We start from the raw sequence: 17,469 nt of genomic DNA, 5'->3' as shown, positions 1-17,469 counted from the left end.
AGAGAAACCTGGAGCAGACTTCAACCCAACCTAGGTCAGGAGTCAAGAACCAGCAGAGCTGACATGAGAGCCGCTCATGTCAGAGCTGACATGAGGGCCACCTAGCCCATCCTCACACACATGAAAAATTAATGTCACTGAAATGTTGTGCCCCTCTGTCACATAAAACTTTTGTGAACGTAGCAAAATGGTAAGATCCATTTAGAAAGATTAGATTAAGTGTTCCTAATTTCCCACAGTGATAATAGAGTCTAGCACCCCATGGAGCCTAAAGGGTGCTGGCTACAGGAGACCACAAGAGGCTCCCTAAGTGATATAGATCTTTGGGATAGAGGGACCTGGGCTACAGGTCCGGTCTTTCCTGTCTATGAAGAGATTTCCCTCTGTGCCAGCCTTGTAGAAGTCCATCTTACTTTATTAAATACAATTGGTAAGACTCTCCTTGTGCCTGAGGTACACTAGGCTGGTTTTGGTAGCTGTCCACAGAGGGATAATCTGAGCCAGACACCTGACTATCAAGGCCACAACTCCCAGTCTCTCTTACGCTTACCCGTGGCCTTGTAGCTGCCTTGCTTACTAATGAAATACGAGAGGAAGAGGTAAGTGCTACATTTGCCCGTGTATTAAGAGAGGGGGCATGCCTCCTCACTTTCCCCTTCTAGTCCAGTCCTAATGAAGTGTGGTCCCCCATCAGCTGCTCATCCTTGGACCTTTTTTTGCTCTTCTACACCGTGCTAAAGAACTTGTGCCAGAATGCAAAACAGCTAGCTTAATGGACACTTTCTTTTTCCCATAGTAAGATGTTCTCGATGAGGGGAACAGGGCATTGATTTCCATTTTGGTACATGCCCCTTATCTCCTCATGGAAGAGCCCTTTGAGGAGAGGCACATTAGGGAATGGCAGAGGCACAGGTTGGAATGAAGCTGGGTTCTGGAATATCCATGTGGCTGGAACAGCTACTTTCTGACTGAGAACATCTGCCCTGGACATTAACAAGCAAGAGACACAGATGGGTCTGTGTTTGAATGTGGCATCGCATCGTGAGACTTCTTTCTCAGGGGAGGTTAGCTTTCCCCTAAGTCAGTGGGGTTAATCATCTCTACCTGGCAGGGCTGTGTGAAGATTTTAAAAGGTATAGACAAGGGGCACCTGGGTGGCTCAGACCATTAATGGTCTGCCTCTGGCTCGGGCCATGATCTCAGGGTCTTGGGATCAAGTCCGGCCTTGGGCTCCATGCTCAGCGGGGAGCCTGCTTCTCCTCTCCTTCTGTCTGCTGTTCCTCCTCCTCTCCCTCTCTCTCTCTCTCTCTCTCTGTCTGACAAATAAAATTTAAAAATCTTCAAAAATAAATAAAAAGTAAAAGGCATGGAAGAGTTTATTCGGGTACGATCTCCTTGGGCTCTTCAATACTGGCTGAATCGAACATGCTATGGTTTCTTTCTCTAGCTGGTAACCCTCTGTCGACCTTTCTGGTGGGGGGTTTGGACTCAGGCTCCTGTATCTGCAGGTCAACGCATCCATTCCCATCTATGGAGTCTCTTCTCGGGGCCGAGGACTGGGCTAGGCCCTGTGGACGCAGCCCTGAGCAAGACTGACACAGTCACTGCCCTTATGGGGTGCCAAAGCAAGTCACAGGTCCACCCCAAGACCGGGTACAGACAGCCGGTGTGCTGGGATGCTTACAGGAAGGTCAGGAGTGGATACAGGGGCCCAGGTATTTCTCGACCTCCAAGAGACCCAAGCAACAGTGGTTTGCCTGAATTAGCAGATGTGTTGCCCCTGTGGTACAACTCTTCCCACACTTTAATGTACTTATAGTGGTTTTTACAAGGTCTCACAGGGGCAAAGCATCCTTTAAAGATCCTAAGATAATCTTGATTAAACAAAGAGAAGGAACATTTTTCAACAACTTAATCTGTGAAGATGAAGGTTGAATGCTCCTCCAAAGACCCAAGATCATAGAAAGCATTGAGACCTGACCCTTTCTCAGGTCCATTATTCAGGTATCAGATACATATTGAACATGACTGTGATCCAGGTTCTCTACAGGAACACAGCAGGACAAGACCAATAGAAGTTCATGGCCAGGGGCGCCTGGGTGGCTCAGTGGGTTAAGCCTCTGCCTTCAGCTCAGGGCATGATCTCAGGGTCCTGGGATCGAGCCCGGCGTTGGGCTCTCTGCCTGCTCCCCCTCCTCTCTCTCTGCCTGCTGCTCTGTCTACTTGTGATCTCTGTCTGACAAATAAATAAATAAAATCTTAAAAAAAAAAAAGTTCATGGCCAAGTGGGAAGCAGTAAATCTATGGACAATCCCCTGACAGTGGAGAGTTTGCTTACTGACGGGATGGGTGCAGAGGCTGGAAACCCAGGCCACATGGAGTCAAGGCCAAGTGTGGACTTTTCTTCCTGATGGTCATTTGGGCGGTTCCCTCAGGAGATCAGTACTGCACTTCTGTGGCTAATAAAGCGATCTTGAAATTAGCATTTTTTAGTACCTTAGAGCTAGACATACTCTTCCAAGCCCAAGGACAGTTACTCGTGCAATGTGCCCATGGAACCATCTCGGAATGGCACAAATGTAGTGAATCACCAGCTATGCAGGGAAAAATGTAGAATTTCAGCTTCTACAGTATCAACACCAGAGCTGACAAGGAACACCAGGGACCCATCAGGGACCTATCAGGGACCCGCCAGGGAGACAGGTCACCAGCCCTGTAGGAGCACGCAAACACGCCCCCAGCGCTGCCTAAACGTGGGCAACAGCATCCCCCAGCTTGTTTATCGTTGTATTGCTATGATGCCCACCTCCTTCGTGTCCGCATTGGGAACCTCGGGAGTTGGGCCCTTGACCATTCTTCACACCTGAGAACAGACGGAGCAGAGGAAAGCTGAGCGGCTCTAGAGACGCGTGTGAGTAGCAGTTTAGGGACGGTGTGAGCTTTCTGGTAGACGCCGCCTAGGGAAATCTGCACAAAAGCAGCTTCTTCGTGGAAGCAATATGCTTAGGAAAGGGGCCAGGTGTATAATAAAATCCTTGTTAGTTCTGTTCACACAACATATCCTCCCCGCCACGACCAGCATCTCATCAGACCAGTGGCCAAGGGCATCTCCGTCCGAACTGCCCTTTCAGGAGTGGGATGAGGGTATGAGTGGTGGCGGCGGTGGTGGTGAGAAGGCGGGGCGGGGGGGGCGGTCTGTGTGTAAGAGGGACCTGGGGGGTCTGGACGTCTGTGGGCTGGGACCTTGAGGCCTTGAGGAGGGAGGTGGTCCACCGAGTGGGGAGGGTGTGAGAATGCCAAGTCCCTTGCTATCCTGGTTCCAACCGCCTCCAGCAAAGCCCAGCCTGAGGGCGTCCTTCCTCTGGGCTTCTCCCCCACCCGCCCCGCCCCGGGATCCGGCTGGCCGCGGGGTCTCCACTGCCCCTCGCAGGATCCGAAGGCGGCTCACCCGGCAGAACCCCGGGGTGCAATCGTGCTGGAGCGGAGGCGTCGAGGAGGCAGAATTAATCCAGCGGGGCCCGGACGGACAGGATTACGAGGGCAGGTCGAGAGGGGCCGTGGGCGCAGCCTTTCCCCTCCCTCGGCCGGAAGATGGATGATTTTCGGGGACTGCTGTCCCAGCGCCGCAGGGAGACGTCAGAGCGCTCGGGGCGGCGGGAGAAGAGCCCCCCGGCCCGTCCTCCGCCCCCCCTTCCCCCCCGCCGGGGCTGCCTTATAAAGTGCGGGGCTCGTGGAGGCGGCGGCGACAGCGGCGCGGGCGAGGCGGCGGCGCTCTCCGAGTCCGGGTCCTCGCGCCACTGCTCCGCGGGGACAGCGCGCTCCGCCGGCCTCACCGCGCGCTCCAAGGGCTTCCCGCCGGGACCATGCACGGCCGCGAGCTCCCTCTGGTCCTGCTGGCGCTGGTCCTCTGCCAGGCGCCCCGGGGGCCGGCCGCCCCGGTGCCGGCGGGCGCGGGGACCGTGCTGGACAAGATGTACCCGCGTGGCAACCACTGGGCGGTGGGTGAGTGTCCCGCGCGCTCCAGTCCTCGGCGGGACCCCAGCCCTGGGCCGCCACCCCAAGCTCCACGCCGCCCCCCGCGCCCCCACCCCCTTGCCGATCCGGGGAGGCCGTCGGTCCCCGAGCAGCCTCAGCCTGCGTCGTGGTCCTTTCCCTCTCGCCTCCCTCTTCGCGCGGGCGCCCGGGCCGGCTCTCCCAACAGGCCGACCTGCCCTCTCAACTACCCCGCGCCTCCTCTTATCCTGCGGGTAGTCTTGTCTCGCACGGTTCGGTCCTTGAACGACGTAGGGAACCAGGTCCCCGAGCGCGTCCCCGAGCCCCGGGATTCCGACCCCCAGGAGCCGGACGCGGGCTGCGCCCCCGGCGCCGCGCAAAGCCACAGGTGTGGGAGCGCGTCCTGGGGTCCCGGGTTTCTCGGCGAGCGCTCCCGGGATGCCGCCCCTTGTCTGCGGCTCTCCTGACTTCCCTCAGTCCTTCCGCCACGGTGGCGATTTCCTCTCCCCTGCCCTTTGGCCCAGCCCTCCCTCCTTCCCTCTCGCGGGCTCCGGGAGCGGGTCCCCACGCCGACCCCGGCCTCTCCGTCCCCGAGACCCCGCAGTCCTCGGTCTCTCTAGATCTGCGGCTTCCCTCTGCCCACACGTGCCGGCCTCCAGGCCGGGCCCCGGAACCCCAGCGGCGGTGGGGAGGGCGGTGGGGCGGCCGGCGGGGCGCAACCCCACAGCTTTCCCGCACCTGGCGGGAGGGCAGCGCCCACCCATCGTCACCCCGGGGCTCTCCCCCGCGCCCAGCATGGCCTCTGTCTGGCGGATGCCAAGCTTCCAGCTGCCTCCGAAGCCTCCCCAGGTAGCCAGTTACCGCGGCCCCAACACTTCCCAGAAGCTGGTCGACCCCAAAGAGATTTAAGGGGTAGTGGTGCTGGTGCGGGTGGTGTTCCTTTCACTGTTCCCTTAGCCAGCTACTCAGAATGGGGGAGGGTGTGTTGGAAAGATCCTTGCTAATCCGAATACCAGCCGAGTCCAGATGGTGTGAGGACCGGGACGCATTCATGGGAAGAGGGGAGGCGGAACGGTCACGGCCTCAGCTCCTCTGTGTTGCGTATCCTCTGGGAGAGAAATCCAGAACTCGGGGTTGCCAACAGGATAGTCTCCATTGCCGCTGGAGGAATCCTTTGCCTAGTCCTGGCGGCCTCAGGGATGAAGGTATTTGTGATCTGTGAGGGGACACTGGGAACACCGAGAGAAGAGGCTCGGTGGGGTGAAGAGGAAAAACCCCGCCCTCAAAGGGAGAAAGATATTTACAAGGCATTCCAAAGCCGAACCTGAAATTCACGCTTTGAAAGGACTTCTGGGAATTTAGACCAAGTGGCCATTGTCCACTCTGGCCACCAGCCAGTGGGCTGGAAAGGTGGAATGAAAGTCCCAGATTTCCAACCTCTTTTCTCTCATCCGTATTTTTGGATTAAAAAGGCTTATTAGTAGGCAACTCTTAGAGGCCAAAAGCAGGACCCCTAGAATCTGGACCCCTAGAATCACGTTTCTGAGGCAACCCCACCTTGATTGCTCTAGTTTCCCAAAGCGCCTGTCCCGGGGTGTTCAGGGGGTCTGGCATTGAAACACCCAGCATGGTGATGCTTGGGTATTCCTCATCCAAGAGCACACCAACCAGTGGCAAGCTCCAATTTTCTTTTCCTATGTGTTCTCGAATATACTCTTTTCCCTTTTTCTCTCTTGGCCGGCTGTGCAGAGTTGATGGAGAACAAGAGACCGAGGGAGGTGAAGTAGAAAATCACAGTTGGGTCTAAAATAACATGTGATTGAGAAAAAGTTTGCTTTGGGGAGACATGCTCTCTGTAGGAATCGGAGCGCTCTTAAGCAGGAACGATGTTGTTAGATTTTAAATTTAGCCTTCCACTCTCCTAAGTAAATGCCTGTCCTCCTCAATCACTGAAGACGTGCAGTTTAGTTTTAATTATATCAAACCAAAGCTACATATTGCTGTCCATGAGGAAGCTGTCAGCACAAATTTGCAGGTTTGTTAAGGGAATTGCTTCTTGCAGCTGAGAGAAGCATGGCGTGGCAGTGGAAAGCAAGTCAACAGATGGAAAACTTAAATTCTTGTCTGGCTTGACGTTTCTGGAAATGTTTTGTTTGTGCAAAATATAGGTATGAAAATACAGGTCAACGCTGCTACTGTTAACTTGCCTCTGCTCCCACGAAATGCTCCTGGTCATGGCTCTAACATTGATGTCACGAATGTCCTGGAAGGTTGAATTCTGGAACACTGATGCTCAGCTGTAGAATGGCTTTCCATGGGAGTGCTGTCCCAGAAAGGGTGAAATGTGGTGTAGGGATCACTCTAGGAAAATTAGCTCTCAGAAGTGCTGGACACTCTATGTCTTAATGGAGATTTCCCCAAGTTGGGGTGATCTTCACATTTGGAGTTCAAGAAAATTCATTTATGTTTCAAGCCTGCTGTGGTGGTGGTATTTTTACATGATTAAAAGGGGCGGAAGCTTTTATTTAATTAATTAATTTTTTAAAAACTTCTGGGCAAGGTTTTATTTTTATCAAGGGCCTGTCTTTTGTCTATGCTGAGATCTCTATCACTATGATACGGACACATAACAAACGATGATGGGAGAAGTGGAAGTGGGCATCCGCGTTGCCATGGAAACGATTATTTGGTGGGTAGTGGCCAGCTCCAAAGTGAAAATGAAATAGGACCCAGGCAGTGTGTTTCTTGGGATGTTAGAGATGATGCACTTCCCTTAATGACCAGGGTTTGGACCTGGGGCTGGGGTCGGACCACCACCCACCCACCCAATATGCAGAACTGTATGCTGTCACGAGGAGCTATATTAAATCAATCACAGAATGGAGGGTTACTTCGTCTTCCCGTTTTACAAAAGTCCGCCAAATTATTCAGGCGTGACAAAAAATGGAGTTTTCATTTGTAAAAACATCTCCATTGTCCCTCTGCGTAATTGGCCATAGCATCTTTCTCATTTCTAGTATCCTAACTAGATGACAGCGGTGAGGGAGGGTAGGAGCGACTGAGGTCATTACTGGAGCATCGGGTTCTAATCCTACTTTCTCACTGTCATGATTCAGTTTCCTCCATACAAATAAATCCAAATCCCTCACTGCTTCCTGGAAAGGTGCACCTCATGATCATCACTATGACTAAAAGCCAGGGGATTTCTCAGATATCCGGACACCAACGTGACCAAGCAGATAACGAAGAGCCAGTCCTTCGGGAGTCCGATCCTTCAGTTGGGACTGTGTCCTTAGTGAGGTCTTGGAATTGTATGAGATGTCATGTCATGTCATAAATGACTTGCCAGGTCCTCACTCACACTGCAAGGCAGTAAAACCTCATGTTAAGGCTCTCCAATGCCCACAGAATAAATTTTTCTGAGTCACATCATGAGTCATGGTACACTGGTATATGACCCCTACTTCTTTTGATAACATCAAGAGACGCTTTTGCAGACCTTACCCTTATTTCCAGATCCCAGAGTGATTCCTACCTGCCTTATATTTTTAGGAAGTTCCAAGACCCTTCCAAATGGTATAGCCTAGTAGAGTCCAGTCTGTGAGCTCATTTTAATCCTAGAATCTTTGCTGACAAGTGTGTGGCCTTTGGCAAGCCTCATTTGCATCGAACTCCTTGTGGAGTAGATCAAAGGAAACATCCTATAAACACACACCAACAGTAAAGTCACGGGGAAGCCTCTCTGCCGTTTTAAGTGGTTGAGGTCTGGCAAACATTATCCCCACAAAGTTTGCCTTAAAGACTTCTAATGCCAGACAACATCGGAACCACAAAGAGCTTTCCTTGTGAGCTTTAAATTGAACACATCATAGTTTCACTAGTGTTAGGAGTCTAAAAATACTGTAAAATCCAATTGCTGAGAGATGGGGAAGAAAAACATGGAGGAAAGTAAATAAGATAACATGGGTATTATTAGCAAGGGGCTAAGGTGTTAAGAATGCAGACCTTGGACTCCATTCCCACTTCTGACCCTGTGGCTAGCCCCACTTGCATACATGGATTTCTCCATTTAATGGCCTGGCCTCCCAAGTTTTTTTGTTTGTTTGTTTTTTAATTTATTTGACAGACAGAGATCACAAGTAGGCAGAAAGGCAGGCAGAGAGTGGAGGAAGCAGGCTCCCTGCTGAACAGAGAACCCGATGCGGGGCTCGATCCCAGGATCCTGAGATCATGACCTGAGCTGAAAGCAGAGAATTTATCCCACTGAGCCACCCAGGTGCCCCTCACATGGCAACTTTTGTTCATTTTTATGGCAAGTCCTCATCCCTGGAACCATTGATAGTCTTTCACTGGCCCTTTTAGATTTCTAGGTGAAAATTCTGCATTTATGTGGCTGAGAAGGGCTGCTCAGAACTTGTTTTCACCTTTTTCTCATTATTTACTCAACAAACGAATTTCTAGATGACAACTCCTAGATGCAGTCTCTGCCAAAATTCTAAGAAAGTTGAAATGAAAAATTCCATTGGTACATTTGTATTAGAGCCCAGAGGAAACCAACGTCTTTTTTAATCGCAACGAAGAAAAGCACCAAAGCTCTTCTTTTCAGCAACAATTGAGAAGTGACTCAGGGAGATGTTTAACCTCCATTATTCAACTGGGAGTACAATTGGTGACAGCACTGTCCTTATGGAAGGCTCCTTAGGTTGCCTCTAGTCCGACCTGTTCATTGTAGAGTTGAGAAAAATGGAGGACTGGGGATGCTCAACCCTTGGCCGAGGTCACCTAGCTGGTTAACTGAAGTGCTGGGAGCAAACCTAGGGCTCTTGAGCTGTCGCTGTAGATTGTGTCCAGCTAGTTGCACATTCTGAACAGGGGGCAAAAGATGTCCGTCATTTATGAACAAGCATCTGATCATAAAATGCTGCACTTTATTCTGCATTTTGGACGAAGTGATGGAAACCGAATTGGTGTCCTCTGAAAGGTCTTGTTGGTTCAGTCCCCTGCGCTCCACGGGTGGTAGTCTGTTCTTGTGTTTGTTTTCTTTTTTTTTTTTTTTTAAAGATTTTATTTATTTATTTGACAGAGAGAAATCACAAGTAGTCGGAGAGGCAGGCAGAGAGAGAGAGAGGGAAGCAGGCTCCCCGCTGAGCAGAGAGTCCGATGCGGGACTCGATCCCAGGACCCTGAGATCATGACCTGAGCCGAAGGCAGCGGCTTAACCCACTGAGCCACCCAGGTGCCCCTTGTGTTTGTTTTCACAGGGCACTTAATGGGGAAGAAGAGCACCGGAGAGTCCCCATCTGTTGATGAGGGAGGGAGCCTGGAGCAGCAGCTGCAGGAGCACCTTTGGTGGGAAGAAGCTGCGAGGAATTTGCTGAATCTCCTAGAGGCAAAGGGCACAGGAAGTCATCCGTCACCTCAAAGGGCACCCCTGGGCATTCGCCCGTTGGCTTGGGATTACCAGGATGACAGCAACTTTAACGTCCTAGGTTCAGAACCTAAAGGTATAAGGTACTGGGTGGGAGGGGGCCAAAGGGTGGGGTGGGGTAGGAGGTGGAGGTGTTGGGGGACAGTTGGAAGGAGGTTAGTTTCGATCCCAGAGGAATAAAATTGTTTATGGTGCGAACTTTAGAACCATTTAATTAGGCTGACACCAATTCACGCTGAGCAATGAGTAGATACTTCCTGTGTGATTTCCCTTCAACAGAATAGATGGTTTTTCCACTCAGAGAATCGAAGCGGTGTTGGTTCCAAACCCCAATTAGTTTTATCAGTCATCATGCTTATTAGCGATTATGCAGTGGTGGGATTCTCCCAGAATATTTAAGGGAGGCTGGACATGATTTGAGTCAACCCCTATGTTTCATTGTTGGCTTTAAATTTTATTTAAATTTTAATTAGCAAACAGTGCAATATTGCTTTCAGGAGTAGAGTTTAGTGATTCATCATTTACATAACACCCAGTGCTCGTCACAGCAAATGCCCTCCTTAATCCCCATCCTCCGTCTAGCCTCTCCCCTACCCACCTCCCTTCATCAACCCTCAGTTTGTTCCCTATCATTAAGAGTCTTTTATGGTTGGTTTCTCTCTCTCCTTTTCCCCCCATTCCCATATGTTCATCCCTTTGGTTTCTTAAATTCCCCATGTGAATGAAATCATATGGTATTTGTCTCTGACTAACTTACCTCACTTAGAATAGACTCTAGCTCCATCCACGTGGTTGCAAATAGCAAGATTTCATTCTTTTTGATGGCTGAATAACACTCCACTGTGTATACCACATCTTCTTTATCTGTTCATCACTTGATGGATGTTTGGGCTCTTCCTATAGTTGGCCGTTGTTGAGAAGGCTGCTACAAACATCGGGATGCATGTGCCCCTTCAAGTCTGTATTTTTGTATCCTTTGGATAAAGACCTAGTAGAGCGATTGCTGGTGGTAGGGTAGCTCTATTTTAAACTTTTTGAGGAAACTTCATATGGTTTTCCAGGGTGGTTACACCAGTTCACATTCCCACCAATAGTGCAAGAGGGTTCCCATTTCTCCATAGCCTTGCCAACACCTGTTGTTTCTTATGTTAATTTTAACCATTGTGACATGTGTGAGGTGGTATCTCATCGTGGTTTGATTTGTATTTCCCTGCTGCTGAGTGATGTTGAGCATCTTTTCATGTGTCTGTTGGCCATGTGGATGTCTTCTTTGGAAAAAGTATCTATTCGTGTCTTCTGTCCATTTCTTAACGGGATTATTTGGGTTTTGGGTGTTCCTTTTGATAAATTCTTCATAGGTTTTGGATACTAGCTCTTTATCAAATATGTCATTTGGAAATACCATCTCCCATTCCTAGGCTGCCTTTTAGTTGTGTTGATTGTTTCCTTCACTGTGCAGAAGCTTTTTATCTTGATGAAGTCCCAATAGTTCATTTTTGCTTTGGTTTCCCTCGCCTCCAGCAACTTGCCCTGCGTTTGTTTTTCATGAGTAAGGGGCTATTCACATATGCTTTTAGAAGAGAGCACTCTGAGGGTGCCTGGATGGCTCAGTCGGTTAAGCGTCTGCCTTCAGTTCAGGTCATGATCCCAGGGTCCTGGGATTGAGTCCTGCCTCGGGCTCCTTGCTCAGTGAGGAGCCTGCTTCTCCCTCTCCCTCTGCTGCTCCCCCCACTTGTGCTCTCTCTCTATCAAATAAATAAATAAAACCTTTTTTTAGAGAGATTTGATTTATTTAATTGTCAGAGAGAGAGAGCACAAGCAGGGGGAGCAGCAGGCAGAGGGAGAAGCAGGCTCCCTGTTGAGCAGAGTCCGATGTGGAACTCGAACCCAGAACCCTGGGATCCTGACCTGAGCTGAAGGCTGACGTTTAACCGACTGAGCCACCAGGTATCCCTAAATAAATAAAATCTTAAAAAAAAGAAAGAAAGAAAGAAAGAAAAAGAAAAAGAGAGCACTCTGGTCTTGGTGAACATAGCTAATCAACTGATTTGTCCTGTGTATGCTCTGGTAGAAGAGTTATTATGTAGAAGAGAGGAATTAAACCGAAAACGAAGTGATTCTCGTTAACCTTAAAGTATGAAGTGAAATTTATATAAAAAGCAAAAACAATCATCTCAATTCTAGTCAGACTAAGGATAGCGACTTTTGTTGAGGGATGACCATAATCCAAGCACTGGGCAAAGCAGTTTACCTTCACCATCTCTGTGCATGCTCACAGCAGTCTTGGAGGAAGATTCAAGAAAATTCGATTACTCTCTCTCTCACACACATAGCTTTTCACTAGTGAGAGCAGAGCAGGAGCCCACGCCAGCTCCGTGGAGAGTCGGCTGCCACGTGAAGCATCTGCTGGGGAATGGAGGTCCTCATGGACAATGTTTCACTCACAGAGTTTGGGGAGCTGGCCCGTTCTCTCGTTCCTGGTGATCAGCTCTTCGAATGATGCCCCCTTTGCAGAGGTTCAGGGCTGGTTTTGCCAAGCCTCAGCCGGCTTCTCTGGAGGAGGCTCTGTGTTTCACAGTGCTTTGGTCTGCTGTGGATTGTCTCACGGCACTTTTGGTCTACTGTGGATTTTCGATGCTAAACACAAATGGAAAGTTCTCTTGTTGCATTAAGCCCCTAGGGAGAAGATCTCTAGTAGCCTTCATTCAGAAGGAAAATCTGGATTAAACCCTCTGATGCAGAAACAAGCAGCCACTTTGTACAAAGCCCCGAGCCATTCTCTTGCCCGTGCTACTGGGGTCACAACCAGCTCCCTTCTTTGTTGGTGGCTTCCTGGGCCCTGAGGGCTCTGGGAATTTGGGATGGACTTCCCAGCCCCTGGCCTTTTCTTGGTCAGGTGACTTGCTGGCCTTCCTGTGGGGGGATGTCCAAGAGCAATGCCTTCTCCTTTGTCTGAGGGGTAACCCCGGTGGATCGCCACCACAAAATCCCTAACGTGGTTTTACAAACACTGAAATGGACTTAGGCTCGCAGTTAATTGCCCTTTGGAGTGAAATTTCAGTATCCACTTTGAGTTGCTTTATTCCCCCAACCTTGGCTCTGCATAACCTTGGAATGTTTTTTTTTTTTTTTTTTTTTTTTTTTTTTTTTAATTCAGTTCCTGCAGCACCTGAGTGGCTCAGTTGGTTAAGTGACTGACCCTTGATTTTGGCTCAGATCATGATCTCAGGGTCCTGGGATCAAGCTCCCCATCCAGCTCCCCTCGGGCTCTGTGTTCAGTGGGGGGTCTGTTGAGATTCTCTCTCCCTCTGCCTCTCTCGCTCTCTCAAATAAATAAATATTTTTAAGTTTTTATTTATTTATTTGAGAGAGAGTCAGCGAGCGAGAGAGAGCGCGAGCACACAAACTAGGGGAGGGGCAGAGGGAGAGAGGGAGAAGCAGGTTCCCTGCTGAGCAGGGACCCACCGCCCCTCCATCCCCCACCCCCATTCCCCCGGTACCAGGGGGCTCGATCCCAGGACTCTGGGATCATAACCTGAGCTGAAGGTAGACCCTTAACTGACTGAGCCACCCGGGCACCCCTAAATCTTTTTGAAGAATAAAGATTCAGCTCCTTCCTTAAAAATCAGAGTGTTCCTGTCATATTCAGAAGACTATTCTGTAAGCTGCAAAGCCAATTATGAAAGAACAGCCCCGTCTGAGTGCTCGTAGCATGGGGTGGATGGAGTGGGCAGTCACAGGCAATGTGTCCTGGGGACAATCTTTATCAATGTTCATGTGACTCGGCGGGAGAAATGAAGTCATCTTTTTATAATCAGGCCTCGATTGTCTACTGTATCTTTTTATGTTTTGTGTTTCTTCTTTGTATAAGTTTACAAAGCCTATCCCATTCCATTCCTTTTTTTTTTTTTTTTTAAGACTTTATTTGAGAGAAGGCGTGTGAGGTGGGGAGGGACAGAAAGAGCCTGGGAAGGAGATTCCCCACCGAGCAGGGAGCCCGGTGCCGGGTTCCATCCCACCACCCTGAGATCTTGACCCGAGCTGAAACCAAGAGTTGGATGCCCAACTGACGGAGCCACCCGGGTACCCCGCATTTCATTCCACCTTAGTCAAATAATGAACTATTCACTGCACACATTGGTACCATTCTTTAGGATATATTTCCCAGCAATATGAAAAAAGTCAACAGTGAGCGTAGTTGTTGCATAGACCAAGAGTTTATCCCTCTTCTTGCTATGGAAATTCCGTCTTGGTGAAAGAATGTTGACAGGCAAATTGAAAACATCTTACAGTTTCCTTATTCACAAAGAGGGAGTACCCGGAGAATGGTTCTATTAGAAACCCATATATCACTCGGCGTTAGAAAGAAGTTTAATAACTTAGCCGAGCATTGCCAGAAGTAGCAGCAGGAATTTTCAAAGGCTGAAGGACTTTTCTTAAAATTAAAAACTATCCACATATGCTCTCCTCTCCCATTTTAGTAATAAAACATGAAGTCCTGTTGCCAAATCTCCCAGAGCTGTAATCAGAAACTCTGAGCATTTTCCTATGTTTTGGTGGCAAAGATATTTACTTAAATTCAGAAAAGATTTGTGCAAATGTGCACTGAATCTGGACTACTGTATCATGGCAAACAAGCTCTGGAACATTATTAGCAATCACAGGCAATCATTTTCAAGGTTAACCTTCATCTTTTAATAGTACCCTTATCACACAAAATTAATGGAACTTTGACCCAATGGTTTCTTTCTTTCTTTCTTTCTTTCTTTTTTTTTTTTTTTTAAAGATTTTATTTCGTTATTTGACAGGCAGAGATCATAAGTAGGCAGAGAGGCAGGCAGAGAGAGGAGAGGAAGCAGGCTCCCCGCGGAGCAGAGAGCCCGATGTGGGGCTCGATCCTGGAACACTGAGATCATGACCTGAGTCGAAGGCAGAGGCTTTAACCCACTGAGCCACCCAGGCGCCCCGACCCAATGGTTTATATCACACGAAATAGTGTTCAAACCAGCGCCAGGGCCTAATCTGTAATCCTTGATACGGCTGTGGATTGTCTTGAGTTTCAGTGAAGGTTGAAGTTGGCCTTTGGATTCCTTTTGTAATTTTGTCATAGACCATGGTTCTTTGCAGCCTTTTTTTTTTTTTTTTTTTTTTTTTTACCCCGGTTACTTGGTGGACAGGAAGAAAGGGGCCCAGGGAGTGCACTGCAGAGGGTGTTATGGAAAGGAAGTAAGTGTGTGAGTTTGTCCTCAATTTTAAGGGATGGCTCCACTGTCCAATCAAATCAGTGCATAGAAAGGTTTTTTATCTGAATATGTGAAGCTCTCCAAAGGAAGTTCCGAATATAAGAAAAGTAGCAACATATAATTGAGAACAACTAAAAATGCCCCTTTTGCCCTAACAGTCACTATGAAGGACCAGAGTGAAGTCACCCCCACCTCAAATATAGCCCCCCCCCCCCATAACAGGTCCCTGCCTCCCACCTCCGTGTCCTCGATCTTTCTAGGTTACCAACCCCTTTTTTCCTTGTAGCTTTACTTCCATTCCCTTGAGCCAAACAGCTCAGAGTCAGTATTTTGAGCCAATGTGGGGGCTTCACGGATCCTCACCCACCTCTCCCACTGCCCTCCCTTTATGACCAGTGGCTCGTATTGCAAGATGGGCGGAAGCATCTTCAGGCAGGCTGGTGACACTTTGTGGTGCAGCCCGGGCACATGGAGGAAAGCAAAACTAATTACTCTGTGTGGGAATTGAACCCCAGGCCCTGGCCTCATTAACACCTGTTCAAAACAGTTGAGCAGGTAATAACTGGCCTGAGACTTTCAGTAATTCCTTTATTAGAAACAAGTGGCGGTTCTGGGCCACCGAGGCACCTGAAGGAGCAGAGAATCTTGGAAGGCATAATAAGGGTAATAAGCTTGAATCTGGTTGAATCTGGTTTTCTCATCTCAGCATATAAAGGGTGCTACATGGGAACAAAGACGTATTTTAACATTACAACTACTCATTCTTTCTTCAGTCCAAATGTGAACAGAAGCCACAGAGCAAGCCACAGTAAATTCAAAATTGGCGGAAATTCGGATTGGCCCCTGTTTCCGGGTTGCACACTACTACCTCTTGGCGTCATGGCTTCGTAATGTGCAATCGTGTGGTTCGTAAACTAGCTCTGATTTGTGCAATGGGGCATTGCCAACGTAAGCGAAGTAGGAATTGAGATTCCGTATTCGCTAATAATCCCCTTGCTCCGCTGACACTTTAGTAACAAATTCCTGACGATCATACATTTAATTTCCAACGTTGGTCAAAATAGACCTGAATAGTCATATCAGGAAACAAGTTAAGCTAATATGAATGAAAAGAACCAAACATTCAGTGGCTCTGGAAAGAGAGGAAGTCAGTTTTTCCCTCCCTCTCTCTCTCAGGACAGCTGTGAGCTATGGACATGCTCAGAATCACCGAGAGGATTTCTGGAAGCCCAGATCGCTGGGCTCCATCCCCAGAGTTTCCAATTCACTAGTCTGGGGTAGACCTGGAAATCTGCCTTTCTAATGAGCTCCCAGGTGATGCCGATGGTTGTTAGGAATGTATTTGCCTCTAGCAGTAGACTTCAGGATCGCTAACTATGTTTGCTCCCGTCTTTTTAATATTTTTTAAGTTGGCGGACTCTCTGCTCCAGGTCCTCAACGTGCAGGAAGGAACCCCCAGCTGAACTAACCTGGACAGCAACCTCCTCTCTCAACAAAGCAAAGCAAAACGCTAAGGAGACTGTGCTTTACGGGCGTCAGTTCTACTGGATCTTCAACAAGATTACCTTTGTGCAAAAACACTTAACTATTCTTGTATCCTTCAGCCTTCACTAAATTTATGATTTTAAAGCAGCATCTTCTGTTTTGAATTTGTTAGCTGTGATTAACTGTCTCTAAAGTGTCTTCCAATTAATGCTCTTTACATCCAAGCTCTTTGTCAATTAGATTCCAGTCCCCAACCTCTTACCATTTACAATAAAAAACTTAAGCACATTGTCCAAAGGGCAGGCTGTCCTCTTATTTCAATTCCTAATGAAAGGATGTGGCAGAGGTTAACAAACAGCTTGTAATGAACTTGAGTGCTCGATGATGAAGGCAAGCTGGGTTTTTAACTCTCTCTCCTGAAGGCCACTTACTTAATCCTTGTAGTGACTTGCAGGCTTTCTAGAGGCCTCAACTAGAAGCTCATAGTCCCTTATCTCTACCATCGCATGGGCTAGGCCAAAGAGAGAGGATCACTTGTCACTTAATAATTCCCATTTCTTTAGCCCTTACAATGACCAGGTATTTTGCCAAAGTTATCAATATTCTCCTCCTAATGGGCTTATAAGCCGAGAATGAGCCTTCTCACTTACGAGATGGGAAAGAGCGTTAGAGAGGTCAGTGACTCGGCCAAGGTCACATAGTAGATGGAACTGGGATTCAAACATCCAAAGTCACCAGATGTTCTGTAACATTTAACGTTGTCCATGTCACCTCGTTTTTAGCCTCCTTTTCAGTATACTTAAGCCTAGCAAGTAGCGCTCTTTCTTCAAAATCTCACTGCCAGTCTGGGAGGAAAGCGGCCCCCACAGGCAGAGTTAGTCAGCTGCACAACAAAAGAAGACGAATTCGAGAGATTCCCTTCCATTTCCAGAGAACGTGGCCTGGCGGCTGGTATCACTCACTGGTTCCAAATTTATCATGACATTTACACATGAGCAGATTTTAAAGCTTCTCGCCTCGCCATATGTTTAGATTTCCTTCATTTAGGGAAATCGCATTTGAAACAGTCAAGAGATTTGTCTTGCTCTTGTTTTGATTGTCAGAGAACCACGTAAGATGTCATGTTTTCTTTCTAACTTCTCTCAAAACCCTGTTGACTCACAACTTACACAGAGCCAGCCTTGGGGAGATACACAAAATGTGTCAGCAGTGTCCTACCACGCCGACTTCTTCCCCGGGCTCTCCTGGTGTCTTTCCTAACCTGGTCCTGAGCTGGGTCAGCTGCCGTGGGCCAGGCAGCTAAAGATCAAGGTGTAAGCC

At 48.6% G+C, this 17,469-nt stretch overlaps 1 protein-coding gene across 3 annotated transcripts; it reads left to right on the top strand.

The window, feature by feature from the left end:
* The first annotated feature begins 3,550 nt into the window (after window positions 1-3,550).
* On the top strand, window positions 3,551-16,440 carry GRP (gastrin releasing peptide). 3 transcript variants are annotated; one of them, XM_059139871.1, is made up of 4 exons: window positions 3,551-4,002; window positions 9,255-9,475; window positions 9,544-9,546; window positions 16,074-16,440. In XM_059139871.1, exons 1-4 carry the CDS (start codon window positions 3,864-3,866, stop codon window positions 16,125-16,127), a joined length of 417 nt encoding a protein of 138 aa, XP_058995854.1. In that variant the 5' UTR covers window positions 3,551-3,863; the 3' UTR covers window positions 16,128-16,440. The 3 variants fall into 3 exon arrangements, with proteins under 3 accessions (XP_058995854.1, XP_058995853.1, XP_058995852.1); XM_059139870.1 differs by lacking the exon at window positions 9,544-9,546 and having other exon boundaries at window positions 9,255-9,497; window positions 16,095-16,440; XM_059139869.1 differs by lacking the exon at window positions 9,544-9,546 and having other exon boundaries at window positions 9,255-9,497.
* Window positions 16,441-17,469: the final 1,029 nt, after the last annotated feature.

Source organism: Mustela lutreola, chromosome 11 (assembly GCF_030435805.1).
Source record: "Mustela lutreola isolate mMusLut2 chromosome 11, mMusLut2.pri, whole genome shotgun sequence".
Lineage (NCBI taxonomy): Eukaryota > Metazoa > Chordata > Mammalia > Carnivora > Mustelidae > Mustela > Mustela lutreola.
Note: the sequence above shows the minus strand (reverse complement) of the source record. Positions and strands in the feature narration are given on the sequence as shown.

Excerpts from the sequence above, each read along its gene's own strand:
- GRP (XM_059139869.1), top strand. The coding sequence starts at position 3,864 with ATGCACGGCCGCGAGCTCCCTCTGGTCCTGCTGGCGCTGGTCCTCTGC. Across the intron at positions 4,003-9,254 it reads TGGCAACCACTGGGCGGTGG|GGCACTTAATGGGGAAGAAG; the intron begins GTGAGTGTCCCG and ends TTGTTTTCACAG. Across the intron at positions 9,498-16,073 it reads CCTAGGTTCAGAACCTAAAG|TTGGCGGACTCTCTGCTCCA; the intron begins GTATAAGGTACT and ends ATATTTTTTAAG.